Genomic DNA, 16,823 nt, shown 5'->3' with positions numbered 1-16,823 from the left:
TGATTAAGAGAACTAGAAGCATAGCCGGGCGTGGTGGCGCACGTCTTTAATCCCAGCACTCGGGAGGCAGAGGCAGAGGCAGGCGGATTTCTGAGTTCGAGGCCAGCCTGGTCTACAAAGTGAGTTCCAGGACAGCCAGGGCTACACAGAGAAACCCTGTCTCGAAAAACCAAAAAAAAAAAAGAACTAGAAGCTATCTGGCCAGGCCCTCAGGCTAGCACACACAACCTACAGAGAGCCCTTCCCCTTCTTTAAGCACCATGTTCCCTGGAAATGAAGCCCATTGCTTCACTTCACCACAGTATTAGAAACTGTGGAACCTCACCATAGTAGGCCCTCCCAACTGCACTAAGAGCTTTTGAGCTGTTCTTAGAGAGAGGCTGCACTCTGTCAAGGACAGACCCTTTGCCCCTTCAGTTTCTTCTCATCTAAACCATCCCCTAGAATTCCTTTCAAATTCCATGACGGCTTCATCTGTCACCAGCTCTTGAGCTGGGGACACAGCTCATGGTGTAGAGCACTTGCCAGGTACACATGGTTCAAGTTTCAACTGGCAGCTCTGTACACTGAGCCACAGGCCACGGAGGGACGCACCCCTAAGAGGCATTGCAAATACATCTTCCATATGACTGCACTTCTTCTAACAGCTCCAGGATGAAGCAAGGCCGGGGGCTTTGGTTTACAAATTTTCTTTACAGACACAGACCAGGTAATGTAGACCAGAGTGGCCTTGAATTCAGAGCTCTCCTGCCTCTGCCTCTGGAGTGCTGGGATTATAAATGTGAGCCGCCACACAAGGCTAGCCCACATAATTATACAACCAGCACTTTACTGACTGACCCATCTCCTTAGCCATTTTCTTTCTGTCACTTGTGTTTATTGGATTCAGTGAAGTAACTGTGGGTGGGCAGTAAGAGGCTGCCTGTTTCCATTGCTGTAAGAAATGCTGTACCATGAACATTCTACTTTTTTTTTTTTTTAAACACAGCATGTCACTCATAGCCCAGGCTGAACCCAAGCCTCACTACCTAGCCCAGGCCATGCTTGAATTTATGATAATCCTCGACTGCTGAGTGTTGAGATTCCAGCCATGTGCCACCATAGCCAACTAACCATCTCATCTTATTTTTTTTTCCTAATTGTTCATTGACTGCGTTAGTATGTATGTGTGTGTATATGTGTGTACATGTGTGCACATGGGGGTTGGAGGGAAATCTATGGAAGTAGGTTTTCTCCTTCCACTGTGTGGGTATAGGGATCACAAGTGGGTTATCAGACTTGGCAGCAAATGTCCTTGCCCACCACACTGGATCAGCAGCCCTGACCTTTCTATACTTGATGGGTATTTTGGCTATTTCTGTGTGGGCCTCTTGTGAGCAACAGTCTGTGGACACTCCAGTTCATGTTTGCTGAGCACATACCTGAGTTAATTCAGAATACACATCTGACTCTGAGCCTGCTGGGCCACAGGCACACATACCTTAAACTCTAGCAAATATTGCCAAGTGCTTTTTGGAGCAGCTGTGTGGCCTGGCATGACATCACACTGGGAACTGCAGTTTCCGACGTTTCACTGAGCTTACCAACCCGACACGGAGTCCCTCATCGGTATGAAGGTGGGGACTTCTCACATACATGTCAGCTATTTGGATCTCTTCCCTCAAGTATTTTGGTTTTGTTTCCCCCCTCTTCTGGGTAGAGTGTCGTCTTGCTTTTTAAAATGTTTATTTTTAAAGTATGCATATAGGTGTGTGCCTTTCTTGGGGTTTGTGCCCATGAAGGCCAGCAGAGGGCACCAGATTCCCCTAATGTAGGTGCTGGGAACTGAACCTGTATCCTCTGCAAGAGCAGTGCACACTGGGCCATCGCTCCAGCCCCAGTCTTCTCTCTCCACCCAGCCCTTCTATTCGGCCTTCCTTTATCATACATACCCTTACAGAGCACCCAGCACTGCATTCTGTGAGGGCTCCAGTCAGGGCTTATCGTCTTTCCACAGGGGGTGCTAGACGTGTGTAAATTCACAGTACAGTAATGAACAGGGAGGGTAGCGCATGCCGCAAGGGAAGGAGAGAGCGTACTCACTTGTGATGCCCTCGGTCATGATGTCTGTCATCTTGCAGCAGGAGGACAGCATCCTCATGCTTAACTGGTCCACCACCAGCACCTGGAAGGAAGAGGAGAGCTCAGGGCTGCAGTGTCTGCCCTTCTTCCCTCACTGGCTTCTAAGCAAGCGCTCTGGAGCGTGGAGAGGGTCTTCCTTCCCTGTGGCCCACAGTTACGCTCGGATAGGCACTGACCTTTACCTCCAACTTCACCCTCTGACAACAGTGTTTGCTCCCACTGACATGACGTTATAAACTATCAAAATACCCCTAAGCATTTATACACAAGGCAATAAAGAGGAGGGAGTCGGGGGCTGGAGAGATGGCTCAGTGGTTAAGAGCACTGGCTGCTCTTCCAGAGGACCCAGGTTCAATTTTCAGCATCCACAGGGCAGCTCACAACTGTCTGTAACTCCAGTTCCAGTAAAAGGCTCTGACATCCTCACAGACATATGGCAGGCAAAACACCAATGAACATGAAATAAAAATGATTTTTAAAAAAGAGAGAGAGAGCCGGGCGTTGGTGGCGCACGCCTTTAATCCCAGCACTCGGGAGGCAGAGACAGGCGGATTTCTGAGTTCAAGGTCAGCCTGGTCTACAGAGTGAGTTCCAGGACAGCCAGGGCTACACAGAGAAACCCTGTCTCGAAAAACCAAAAAAAAAAAAAAAAAAAAAAAAAAAAAGAGAGAGAGAGAGAGAGAGAGAGAGAATCATGTATAGCACCAACACTGTAGTATTCTCAGGTCCTAACTCGCTCTCATGGGAGACTGGCTAGTGTCCACACAGGGTGCTTCATGGGCTCAGCACAGCTACCATCAGGATATCTACATTCACCAGCACACATAGACTGCATAGAGTAGGTGCACAAGTGTTGTAGCCTGCAGAGTTTGCCTCATCTTTGCTATGTCCTCTCACCCCACACACAGGAACAGTGTAAAAAGGCTTTTTCTTCTCCCTCATTCTATAAAGCACAGAGAGGCCCTGACTGTGGGAGCCATCACCCCAGATGGTTCCAGCCAGAAAGGTTCTGCTGCTGTATGGCAGCCCCTTGGCTTCATCTGCAGAGGCAGCTGGGAATTCTGGTGTCTACAAAATCCTGCCTAAAGGAGAGGGTGACAGAGAGACATGCCAGCGAGCTCCCACCAGATGGCCTCCCCTCTAGAACCTGGGAGAACCGAAACAGAACTCCACAGCGCCAGAACTGAGCTTCAAAGTCCTCCTTGGCCAGTCAGCTCCCATGCCCAGTGAACCTGGGCATGTGTGGGCTCTTGATTCCAGGGAAATCTGAACCAAACGGGCAGTGCAGCCCCTCCAACAGCACATGAGGAAGTTCCGAGAGTCCCACTAGCTCCTGGCCAGTGTGACGCTGACCTCAGAGGACCTTTGCCTGCTGAGCCAGCTCACCAGCTCACCATGTCCAGGAAGAGACTTCTGAGCCACACTCATGCACCAGCCATCCTCGGGCCAGGAAAAGCACTCACTCCTATCACCTCCCTGCAACTCCAGCTCTGCCTTCTTTGTTTCTTCTGTGTGTGAGGTTAGGGAGAATGTTTGCATGTGTGTGCTCATGTGTATGAGGGAATGCATGCACAGATGGCGTGCGTCCTCTCCAATAGACCTCACTGTGTTTACTGGGCCGAGGCCTCTCAGTGATCCCAGAACTCACTGATTCTGCTAGTGCACTTAGCCACTCGCCCAGTCAGCCAGCCTCAACCTCCTGAGTGCTGGGGTCACAAGCAGGTCACCATCCTGCCTGCCATCCCTGAATGCCTTGGTCCTTACACTTGCACAGCGCAGGCTTCATCCGCTGTGTCTTCTGCCCCTGCTCTCCTCACCATGACCTCACCCTTCCGGTCACGAGCTGCTCGTTACTTACCTTCCACTCACCCTTCTTCTTCACCTTCTTGATCACATCATGCATGATCTCTAAAAAAGGAGCGGGGTAGAGGGAGAGAGGAAGAGAGGGAAGGAGGGAAGATGAGGGAGAGAGAAGAAGGGAGAAGGATGGGGAGGGAGGGAGGGAGAATGAGGGAAAAAGAAAAAAAGGGAGGGAGGGAGGGAGAGAGGGAGGGAGAGAGAGAGAGAATATGTTACTGTAATTTCTGAGGCGTCCACGCCTGCCTACTAGAGCATCTTTCCCAGGCTTGCTTCCTCAGTCGGGCAGTTCAGCCAGCCTGTTCACAGAGCCACTCAGCCACCACAGAGGGAGGCCTTTCCTGGGTTCCTTAACTCATCGGTTCGTAGACATTTTGACCTCAAATAAAGTGCAGTCTTCTTTATGCTTTTCAAACCACAAGACCCCAGAGATTCTCTATGTGGGTAAATGACAGTGGGCACTAAGATTGAAGCTAGCCACGTGTTACACACCTGCATACCCAGAACTTCGGGGGTGAAGTAGGCAAATTCTGAACTTGAGGCCAGTCTGAGACACAGAGGTAGTAGAATACTAGCCTGAACAATATAGGAAGATATTGTTCTGAAGACAAAAATCAACTGGAAAAAAAGTAACTGATTCATTTATAATAACAATAAACCAGTATGTGTTAACTAAATAAATAATATTTTAGAGAACGAACAGTACCCATGCAGGGAGTATGCAGGGGTCTTACATCTTTGTAGCTCTTCTAACGTCTGCCTTTAGAGAGGACAGCTGTCTGTCCCTTCTGCTTCTGAAGCCAATCTGTCTGGAATCAGGTGACATCTGGAAAGGGCTCAGAGAGCATGAAAAGGAGGCCAATGACCTCACAGCCTTCCTATGGAGACAGCTGGGAGTCGTCGTTCCCACCCCCGTCCCCCAGGATATTAGATTTGAGAACCACTGCTGTAAGTAAATAAAAGACTCAGACCAGGCCTCAGGCCCACGAGCCCCCTCTAACTCTCCGGTCAGGAAGCCTGAGGTCTGCCAAGCTCACTATACCATGGGCTCCACACAGCTGTCACGTTGTGAGTTTCTACAACACCACAGCCCCACAAGAATGGCGGCAGAGGCCTGGCATATATCACAGAGGCCTTGTAGGAAATATGACCTGCCCCTCTGAAAGGCCAGGCCCCACATTATCCTGGAATGAAGGCTCACAGCAGACATTAGCAGGTGACTCCAGCACTCAGGTCCTTGCCCACCCTTCTAGGACACAGAGGGTCTTAACTCTGCTTCTGACCATCAAGAATCCATCCTCTCAGGAAGTGTTCTCAAGTTTTTAGGAACTTTTCTTCTGATTATTAAAAACAAAAATTGCAAGTTGTGGTGGGTGGGACTTGCCTGGAACCATAGCAGTTGGGAGGCAAAACAAGATGTTAAATGTTAAGCCAAGGTAGGTCAAGTTCAAGGCTAGTCTGCCTCAAGAAGAAGACGAAGAAGAAGAAGAAGAAGAAGAAGAAGAAGAAGAAGAAGAAGAAGAAGAAGAAGAAGAAGAAGAAGAAGACGACGACACAGGCAGGGGTGAAGCTTGGAGGTGGAGTGCTTGCCCAGCAGTGGAAGGCGCAGGTTTGAGCCCTAGCATCACAAAATAAAATAATGCAAATAAAAAACACAGATAAATACTATTAAAAATACATCTAATGCTTGTTTCAAGAGGCTGAAGTAGGAAGATGGCAAGTTCAAAGCCAGCCTAGGTAATAACTGGAAACCATCTGCAAAGCTCCCATTATGAGCCTGGGAGGCCTCGGGAGCTGGCAGAAGCTTGTTGCTCCTCCCGAGTCTGCTACACCGTGGGAGAGCAAACACAAGGTCCTGGGTTCAATCCCCAGTACCATAAAAGGGAAACAAGGTAAAATCATTTGTAATCTTACCAACCTAAATGTATTTAGCTAACCTCTAGTTCATTTCATACTGGCTTTTCTATGTAACTTCATATAGCTGAGATCATCTTTCATGGTTATCTTTTACTTTATATATTCATTTTCCTATGTTAGTAAAACTGCATTCTGGATGGGAGGATATGCTCAAAGTACTCTTTATACTTATATGAAATAGCCTTATGTAACCCTGCCTTAAAAATTAAAATATAAAAATAAGATTAACATGAGAGAAATACTTCTACTTCTTGGGACTTAATTGTTTATGGTCCTTTTAGGGGACTGAACTTGGGCCCCACACATACTAGGCAAGTGCTCTGTCACTGAGCTCTGTCCCATCCAGATCCCTAGGATTCTAAATGCCAGCACAATAGTCCATAGCTTACTCAAAAATATTTCCTGTAGACACTTAATTTACTTATTTTGTGGTGTAGTGAAAAACTGGACAGAAAGTGTTTGAGCAAATTAGGCTATATTCCTTTAATAGACTAGTGTGTACCCATTGGAAATAATGATATAGGAAGACACATATTCATGTCTTCACTCCTTCAGTGAGCATTGGCTGGGGGCCCACAGTGTAGCAGACACAGGAGGAGCGACACAAGCTTCAGCCAGCTCTCGCGGCCTCACAGGCTCATGATGGGAACAACCACTCAATGAAAACAGCACCCAGAGCGTCTCCTGTGTGCCTCAAAAAGAGTATGCCAGGGTCCAGGTCACAGCACAAACGGACGGAGCAAGGCCACCCCAGGAAGTTGGTCCTGACTAACAAGCAGCCACCAGATAGAGAGAAAAGTGGGACACTCAAAAAGTTTGTAGAGGACAAAGAAAAGACACTTGACATCGGCTTGGGGCTGAAGAGGTGTGTATGGGCTTAGGATGGAGGCAGACCACAGGCTCATGGGTTGATGGCTTGGTCCCCAATGTGCTATAATTCAGAGGTAAGCAGTCACCAGACCTGGAGCTTGTCAGTAGATTCATCCATTGATAGATTTAATTTTTTTATATTTATTTATTTTTGGTTTTTCGTGACAGGGTTTCTCTGTATAGCCCTGGCTGTCCTGAAACTCACTTTGTAGACCAGGCTGGCCTTAAACTCAGAAATACCCCTGCCTCTGCCTCCCAAGTGCTGGGATTAAAGACATGCGCCACCATACCCCGTGGACTTATTTTTTTATTATTTATTTATTTAATTAATGTATATGAATACCCTGTAGCTGTCTTCAGACACACCAGAAGAGGGCATCAGATCCCATTAACAGATGGTTGTGAGCTACTACGTGGTTGCTGGGAATTGAACTTCTTTTTATCGGATGAGTGGTGTGGACCCATGAAAGGTAACCTGAGGTACTGTGGATGGAGATGGAAGAAGCGGGCCAATGTGACACATATTGCATAACAAACCCCAGCATTTGGGACAGGAAGAGAGGGAGAGAGGCAAAGACCATTCGAGGGGTACAAAGAGAGGTCAGTAGGAGGATACCAGGAGTCTTATTGTATTTTGTGGGGCTGGGGATGTAGCTCAGTGGTTAAGAGCACTGGCTGCTCTTCTAGAGGACCTGGGCTCCATTCCCAGCACCCACATGGTGGCTCACAACCATCTATAGCTCCAATTCCAGGGAATCAAATAAAATCAAATAAAAAACTAAAACTTTAGGGTCTGGAGAAATGGTGTAGTGGTTAGGAGAACTCACTGTTCTTGCGAAGAACTTGGAGTTTGATTCTGGGTTCCCACAACGTGACTCATAACTGTAGCCCCAGGCCCAGGGAATCTGACACCTTCTTCTTCTGGCCTCTGTGGTCATCACTATATACAAATGGTGCAAAAATACCCATACACATAAAATAAAAATAAACAAGCAGTGGTGTTCACACCTTTAATCCCAGCACTTGGGAGGCAGAGGCAGGCGGCCATCTGTGAGTTTGAGGCCAGCCTGGTCTAGAGGACAGCCAAGCTATACTCCAGAGACATGAGCTTGGCTGACTTTGACAGGCTCTCAGTGAGACAAGAACAGACTAGAGGGAGAGGGAGGATAGAGAGATGACCTTGACAATCCTTTTCACAAAGACTTGCTAAAAGGTAGCCGAGAATAAATAAACCAAGAGAACAGAGATAAGAAAGCAAAGGAAGGCTTTGTTTGTTCTGAAAGATGTGAGATATCAGAACATTTGGTCTTGGCAAAAACAAAAGAAGATCCAACAGAAAGGGTGGATCAGGATCCCGCCTCCCCTTCTAGGAGAGGGACTTGGACCACCTGACCTGGGTGGAAGGGGCTGAGACAACAGGATGCGTTGATGGACTGGTGAAGATGAGGTTATCAGCTGGGGTGGGGGCGAGGGGATAAGTGTTAGTGGAAGATTTGAGAAAAATAGACACCTTGTATCTTTCCAGAGATCACGGAAGTGATTTTCCACATTTTACCATTTCTGGACAGTTCTAAAAGCTAATTTGGGATTTGTGACCACAGTTTTAAGTAAAACCAGGAGCCTGGACTTTTATTTTACCTTTTGAGGCTCACTATGTAGTCCAGATTAACCTCAAATTTGCAATGATCCTGCCGGGCGTGGCAGAACATGCCTTTAATCACAGCACTAGGGAGGCAGAGGCAGGCGGATTTCTGAGTTCAAGGCCAGCCTGGTCTACAAAGTGAGTTCCAGGACAGCCAGGGATACAAAAAGAAACTCTGTCTTGAAACACTTCTCCCCCCCCCCCTCCACCCCCACCCCCACCCCCCCGCAAAAAAAATTTGCAATGATCCTGTCTCAGCCTCCTGAGCGCTGTGATTATGGGGTCCTCTATGCCTGGCTCTCCTTCCATCTTACATGGGGTTCTAGGGATGGGATTCATGTCAGGCCCACTCAGCCATCTCTTCAGCCCTACAACTTTTTTTTTTTTTCATTTAAGTAAATGAAATCACAAAGTCACATCCAGGGCACTAGAATTCTATGTATTTCATTGAAGGCTGGCATGTCAAGGTTTCAGAGCAAATACAACTGGGTTTTGTTGTTTTGTGATGCTGAAGTTTATTCTCTGTGCCTTAAATCCTTGCCTTCTACTGGGAATACCTGAGTTGAGGGCTTTTTAATTAATTAATTTTTGAGACAGGGTTGTCCTGGAATTTGCTCTGTAGACCATGCTGGCTTCAAACTCACAGAGGCCACCTGCCTCTGCCTCCCAAGTGCTGGGATTAAAGGCATGCACCACCACCACCTGGCTAATTTTCTTCTTTTTAAAATTATAATGTAATTACATAATTTTCCCTTCCTTTCCCTCCCTCCAAGCCCTCCCTGATGCCCTTTGCTGCTCTGCTGAAATTCACAGTCTCTTTTACCTCTAATGTTATACATACAACCACTTTTTTAAAAGTATATATGTACAGGCAAATTGGGAAAACATAGAGCAAAATGTTACCTTTATTAGCTTTAATTGCTGGTATGCCCCAGTGTTGCTCTGTGCTTCTACTCATACAAACAGACAAACAAGCCAACTAGAAAACAGAACCCAGTGCTCTGCAACACTGTGTGGAGGCCTCCTCTGGACTCCTTTGAGGTCATCTGTTGGAAGAACTCTTGGATTGTGGAGGGGCACATCAAAGTGCAGGTGTCCTAAGTTTTGGTCAAAGTCAGCTAAATTCCCAAAGCAGAACCACCCTCTGCTGACTGCAGGACTCTGGCAGGACAGGATGCTCTCTCATGAAAGGTGAGCCTGCCTGTGGCTGTGCTGGGGTTGTGACGTGGTAGGGGAGGTAAGTGTGTGCTCTGCCACTGAGCTACATACAGTCTAGCCCCCTCTGCTTTATCTGAACTTAACAAACGACTCAGGCTGAATATCTTTTGCTACCAAAAATTAATTTAAATGCAGTAAAAAGATATTGCTCAGGAGACTTTCAGATTGGGGAATGTAGAAATACAATGAGAAAAGTCAAAGCCAGCACAAGTATTCACAGGCATGCCTAACGGGTGCATCTGCAGCCTTCCTACAGCCTTATCTCGTCCCCCAAATCCTCACAGCATATATTTGTCCTGGGTATTATTAACAGCCAATCCTAGCAATGCCCTACATTCTTTAATCCAATACCAAAAAGGAAACATGGATTAGAGCCCATTTTAGCATGGAGAATCAAGTGGCCTGGGCTATTTTCTAGCATATAATCCCATCTTGTTCGCTCAAGTTTGCAGAGCTCCTCTATAGGGAGAGAGACCGAGAGCCCTCTAGAGCCGGTCAAGTACTCCACCAAAGTGTTTCCACCATCCACCTCAGGCCACACAAGCTTGAAGACCTGAGTGAGAACCTCATACTCCACACACAAAGCCAGGCAGGGTTGCATTTACTTGCAACCCACGTGCTGGAAAGGCAGACAGGAGGGTTCCTGGGGCTCGTGGGCCAGCCAGCTTTGCTTAGGTGAAGCCCAAGTCCCTGTCAGAGACCATCTCAGAAAGCAAGATGGTCAGCTCTGGAGGAAAAACACCCAGTGTCCCTGATACACACACACACACACACACACACACACACACACACACCCATGACTACATGCACTGACTTTAGTGAACTTAGTGAACTAGAGCCTAGTTAGGGTTGTGGCTCTGGAGAACACATTTTTAGGCATGAGAACAGATGTCCTGGTCTTCACGGTAGCAGGACTTGATGAAGACTCCCACAAGCCCCAGTCACCTTCAAACATGACAGCTTCCTTCCTGTCCTGTATCTTCATCCCCATCCCATCTGTCATCTGAGATGGCATAGCACAGAGGCGTGGAGTTCTGCAAGTGAGCCGGGCAGTAGTCTAGGCTGGGCTCAGAGCTGAATGAGGTGACTCAGCCCAGGGGCTCTCCATCCCCACACAGACCCCAGTGTTCAGAAGACCCAGTTCAAAGTCCACAGCTTGAACAGAGGTCTTAGAGGTTTTCCCATGGGGCCTGCTGAGACACTTGTCTTCACTCTTGAAGGACAATACAGGTAAACAGTGGCTGTCCTAAAGTACAAGTCTGCACACCAGATGGGTCAGGAAAACTCTTCCCTTAATCCTTACAAAATGCAGTGCGGCCTATGGTGTTATATAAATGCAGAGCCACAGTGATGCTTAGGTAAGAGCAGTCACCATCTTAGGATTTCTCTCTGTACTCACTTGCTGGATTGTTGTTTTGTACCAGCGACAGACCCAGGATCTTATGTATGACAAACCTATGTACTACCACCAAACTGTACCAACACAAACCCTATTTTTGTTTTATTTTTCTGGGTTTTTTTTTTTGGGGGGGTGCTTGTTTGGTTCTGAGAGAGGGTCTCACTATGTAGCTCTGGCTGTCCTGGAACTCACTATGTAGACCAAGCTGATCTCAAACTCACAAGAGATCTGCCTACCTCTGCCTCTGGAGTGCTAGGACTGAAGATGTGTGTACCACCACACCTGGTAACTATTTTGCAAATTAGATTACAAAATTCTTTTCAAATCCCCCATTTAAAAAAGCAAACAGGGCTGGTGAGATGGCTCAGTGGGTAAGAGCACCCGACTGCTCTTCCGAAGGTCAGGAGTTCAAATTCCAGCAACCACATGGTGGCTCACAACCATCCGTAACAAGATCTGACTCCCTCTTCTAGAGTGTCTGAAGACAGCTACAGTATACTTACATATAATAAATAAATAAATCTTTAAAAAAAAAAAAAAAGCAAACAAACAAAACAATAACAACAGTCTAGTCTAGAGATTAAGTTCCAGGACAGCCAGGGCTACACTGGAACTGTGGGAGACAGTTCCTTGAAAGCACACAGCCAGTCATGGGTACATATAATCACCCTCACTTTACACAGTATAACGTTGAGGCTCGGGGAATCAAATTGTCTAGTAACTACACAACAAAATGTACATGGAGATTCAAAAGAACATATAAAAAACAGTTATTTTAATTAAAGAACTGTCTATGTGGGGAAATGAAACATTAAACCCAAGCATTGTAAGATAAACTCATAGAACTCCTGCATACTACTATGGTGGATGAAAAATAGCAAAACCAGTATGTTTGTGTGTGTGTGTATAAAAACATTACATATACATGTGTGTATATGTGTATATACATTACACACACATACACACAACAATAACAACAACAATTGAAGAAAAAGAGTTTATGAATTTGAGTGAAAGCAAATCAGAAAAGGGGGTAGTACATGAAAGGGGCTGGAAGGAGGAAAGGGAAGAGAAGAAATGAAGTAATTACATAATAATCTCAAAAATAAGAATTAGAGGCAGGTGGTAGTGGTGTACACCTTTAATTCTAGGACTTGAGAGGCAGAGGCAGGGAGTTCTGTTTGAGTTTGAGGCCAGTCTGGTCTACAGAACAAGTTTCAAGACAGTCAGAGAACCACAGAGAAACCCCGTCTCAAAAAAACAAATCAATAAACAAACAAATCATTTTTTAAAAGTCCGAGTTCAGCCAGACACAGGGGAGGCAGAGGCAGGGGGCTCTCTGTGAGTTTGAGGTTAGCCAGGGCTACATAATGAGACCCTGTCTTAAAAACCAAACACGAAAGAATCCAAGATCCTTGCTACATAATGAGCTCAAGACCAGCCTAGACAGAGTCCTGTGTGGGGATGCACATCTTTTTGATCCCAGCACTTGGGAGGTAGAGGAAGGCAGGTCTTTATGAGTTCCAGGTCACTCTGGTCTATATAATAAGACTGTCTAAATAAATAAATAAAGGAAAAAAAAAGGAAGGAAGGAAGGAAGGAAGGAAGGAAGGAAGGAAGGAAGGAAGGAAGATTTGCATGCATTGACAGCCCTTGACCAGTTTGTGGTTGTTCTTCTGGTCTGTACTAGGATGCAAAAGAAAAGGTCCCTGAGTGTTCTGCCTGCCTCTGTGGCGTTTAGATTGAATTGGGATGTACATCTATGTGGTAGGGAAGTTGGGAAAACTCTTCATGTAATCTTATTTTCCATCATTTGTCGCCATAACTGGCTGCTGCTTACTGTCCATACAATACCAGGACTTTAGACAAACAGGGCTGACATGTTATTTTGACCATGATTTACATGGAGTAGAGGCATTGCTTTAATGAAAAAAAAAATGTTGGAGGCTGGAGAGATGGCTCAGCAGTTAAGAGCACTGACTGCTCTTCCAAAGGTCCTGTGTTCAAATCACAGCAACCACATGGTGGCTCACAACCATCGGTAATGAGATCTGATGCCTTCTTCTGGTGTGTCTGAAGACAACTACAGTGTACTTACATATAATAAATAAATCTTTAAAAAAAGAGAGAGAGAAAAATCGTCACATAGGTTGTCTAAAAATTAAAGTGCATTATACCCCCTAGGAAAAAAAAAAAAAACCAAAAAGATAAATAATGCAGTGTTTCTTAAAACAGGACTACTCCACAGAGCCCTCAGATGACAGGTCCCCCAACTTACCTTTATAAAATAGCATTTATCTAAGATTTTAATTTACTATTTATATCTAAACTATACTTTGCAGACGTAAGAGAGACCCCAAAGCACCAGCCACGGTGAGAACAGGTTGCTCCTCTCTGAGGCTTCTGAGGAGCTCCTGTCTAGCCCACTTGAGTTTAATTCTGGGGTAGTAGGGGATTAGAGGAAAGTTGGGGGCCCAGGGGTTTGAAGCTGGCTTGACGGTGGCTTATTTACAGATTCTACATAAGACTCAGATGCCCAAGGTTATGGCGTCTATGACACAGGCTGCCTGCCAGCACCGAGCAGTGCACAGCTTCGGTTGCCCGCCATTGGAGACCAAAACGGGGCTGAGTCGGGTTTCAGGACAGAGTCCCCTTTCTCTTTCAAGGCAAATCCTGTGTTCACCCCTGTTTCGTGAGATTGAAAGTCAAAGGTCAAAAAGCTAGCTTCTCTCAGGCTGGTCAGCTCGGAGGACTTCCCTAGGGACCTTAGCATGGACATGGCCCCAGCTGCAATAATCAACACCAAAATAATAATAGACACAATAATAAATAAAATAAAAAGCATTACGTTGTTCTTCCTAAGGACAGCTAAACACAATGTACCTCAGATAAAAGGAGCTGTGACATCATAAATCTTCACACAGATGGCAAGAGCCACAAAAAAAAAAAACACACCAAAAAACAAAAACACACACACACACACACAAAACAGAAACAGAAACAATTCTTTTTTTGTTTGTTTGTTTTTTGTTTTTTTGAGACAGGGTTTCTCTGTGTAGCCCTGGCTGTCCTGGAACTCACTCTGTAGACCAGGCTGGCCTCGAACTCAGAAATCCGCCTGCCTCTGCCTCCCGAGTGCTGGGATTAAAGGCGTGGCCACCACACCCGGCTCCAAGGTTCAATTCTTAGTATCACAGAGAGAAGGGGCGGGGGAGGAAGAAGAGGGAAGGAAGGAAGGAAGAAAGGAAGGAAGGAACAACAGTGATTACATGATGAGGGAGACAGTCTGTATTTGCTAAAGAAAAGACGCTGCCCTTCTCTTGCACATCAGCAGGGACATTCATGTACTAACACCCCATTTGGTTCCCAGTATGCATGTATTTCTCTATCAACCACTGAGTTTCTCTTAGCACATATGGTGTGATAAGCAGTAAGTCTGGGAACCTTGGAGACCCAAGAAGTGGCCATCAGCCACATTAATAGACATGGCATCTAATGGCTCCCAGTTACATTTCTTGTGTGGTGTTCGCCCAGAGACCAACATTAGACGGAAAGCACACTTGGAAGAAAGTGCGATGGAATGGAGACTTCCTCCATCCCAGGAACCCAGCAGGCAGGCCAGGCCAGTGCAGGCACTGGACTTACCTCCAAGGAATCCTTGACTGGAGACTTTGAGTGCCTTGGCCAAGGGTGCTAATAAACACCCGCAATCTGACCAAAATTTCAACAGTACCAAGACTCTACCCTGGCCCAGCCTCTGGAACCTTCTGGAGGTATCATCACTGACATGAGAAGAAAGCTTCTAGAGGCAGGAACTAGTCCCTAGTTAGAGATAAGAACACAGAGCGATCCAGTTTCGGGAGGGATACGTTTCCTAAATCCATGCAATTGATTACAATAAGATCCCAGAAAGAAAGGGGGTGGAACCATTGCTCAGCAGCTAAGAGCATTTGCTGCTCTTGCAGAGGACCCAAGCTTGATTCCCATGGGATAGTTCACAACGGTCTGTAACTCTAGTTCCAGGGGATCCGAAACCCTCTCCTAACCTTGGCAGGCACCAGATATACACATGGCTCACAGACATACAAGAAAAACACACATCTATATAAAATAAAACAATAATTCTAAAAGTAGCTTCTAAAGATTATATATATGGAAAAAAAGAAACAGAAACATCCTATTTGGGTTTGGGCTCAGAATCAAGCACGGGAAGAAGGCGGGGCTCCAGGAAGAGAAGAACGCTGACATGCCAGAGAAAGGACCGGATGCGAGCTTCCACTGAGTACACAGACCAAGTGACTTCTGTTCTCAGCTCTCCTTCTGCCTCTGTCTCTGCCACTGTGTCATCTGTCCTTCTTCAGGTTGGCACTACTCCTGCTTCCTGTTGCCCGGCTCCCTCACCTGGGAACTCCTCCTCAGCTCCACCCTATTCATTTCCTGTTACCTTTCCTTTGAACTTTTAGCTCGTGACCATCATAGCTGAGAAAAGTTAAAGCTGCTTTCCCTGCAGGCCTTCTTCAGAATAACCTGTCTGAATAAGCCTTTGCTGTGTGCCTTCCTTCTCTATAAGACATTTGTAAATGCTAACTAAGCCTGGTGGGAGGGGAGCAAGACCAGGAGTTCACAGGAATCTTTGGCTACATAGTTCAGGACCAGCTTGGACCCTGTTTCCAAAAACCCAGGAGAAGAAAACCAAACGACTTTGGTTTTGCTTTTGAGGATGTCACTATGTTGTTTGAGCTGACCTGAAACTCCCAGAGATCTGCCTGCCCCCGTCTCTCAAATCCTGGGGTTCAATGTGTGGATGGCCATGCTCCCCCTGAACAGCAGTTTTTTCAAAGTTCCTATGCACACATTTTATGTTCTTTTCCACTTGAAATGACAAGAGGCAGCTCTCTGTGAACTGTACAGACCTCTCCAAGTACCCAGGCATAACTGGGGTATTCTGCTGGGGCGTGCAGTGAAGGTTGGGTGCTGGGGTGGTCTCGGCCCTCAATTGAGCAGCGGGAAAGTAGCAGAGAAGCCTGGTGACGTCTCCACACTGTGTAACTGCGTCATGGCTCTATGCCCAAGACCACTTTGTTGAAGATGTATGTCAAGAGTCTGGAAAGCTAGTTCATCATGACATTCCTGGATTTGGGCAATCACAGATACTTGGGTTTTTTTCTGTTTGTTGGCTTGTAGTTTTTTGTTTGTTTGGGGGGATGTGGTGGTGTGTGTGTGTGTGTGTGTGTGTGTTTTGGGGAGGAGGGGACAAGGTCTCACTTTATACCCTAGCTGGCCTGGCCTAGAACTTCCTATGAACACCAGGCTGACCTGAAAACTGACAGAGCTCCATCTGCCTCTGCCTCTCAAGTGCCAAGATTAAAGACAAGTGCCACCACACTGGACCCAAATATTTGTTTTTAACCTGTAGTTCAGCTCTTATTTGCTACCCACATACCCAGCACTAAAAGGCTGAGATTTATGACTATTTATATCAGTGAGAAAGAAAAAAATAGTAGCCCAAAGAGCCTGTCACCTGCTGTGAGGAAGCCAGCCTGTCTGATGAGCACTTCCCTCCTTCCTTCCCAGGATGCAGTTCTCCTAACTAATATCTCATTTTACAGTCTGTGGTCTGATTTTCTCCTCTCTCTCTCTCTTCCTTCCTTTTAGGTTTTTTGAGACAGGGTATCTCTGTGTAGCCCTGGCTGTCCTGGAACTCACTTTGTAGTCCAGGCTGGACTGGAACTCAGAGATCCCGCCTGCCTCTGCCTTCCAAGTGCTGGGATTAAAAGAGTGGGCCACCACTGCCCGGCA

General features: G+C 46.4%; 1 protein-coding gene and 1 non-coding gene across 3 annotated transcripts in view; one reads left to right on the top strand and one right to left on the bottom strand.

The window, feature by feature from the left end:
• Positions 1-16,823, bottom strand: part of Stxbp1 (syntaxin binding protein 1) — a 61,395-nt gene that overhangs the window by 32,904 nt on the left and 11,668 nt on the right. For both annotated transcript variants that reach the window (XM_085835013.1, XM_085835014.1), the window contains exons 2-3: positions 3,980-4,029; positions 2,083-2,164 (exon numbers count right to left, since the gene is read on the bottom strand). In XM_085835013.1, coding sequence (XP_085691139.1) covers positions 2,083-2,164; positions 3,980-4,029 — 132 coding nt within the window. The remainder of the gene's footprint in view (positions 1-2,082; positions 2,165-3,979; positions 4,030-16,823) is intronic.
• On the top strand, positions 12,659-12,786 carry LOC115030464 (small nucleolar RNA SNORA31). Its single transcript, XR_003836060.1, has one exon. It is a non-coding gene; the product is annotated as a small nucleolar RNA SNORA31 (small nucleolar RNA).

Source organism: Mus caroli, unplaced genomic scaffold (genome assembly GCF_978045245.1).
Source record: "Mus caroli unplaced genomic scaffold, Mus_caroli_1 scaffold_2, whole genome shotgun sequence".
NCBI lineage: Eukaryota > Metazoa > Chordata > Mammalia > Rodentia > Muridae > Mus > Mus caroli.
Note: the sequence above shows the minus strand (reverse complement) of the source record. Positions and strands in the feature narration are given on the sequence as shown.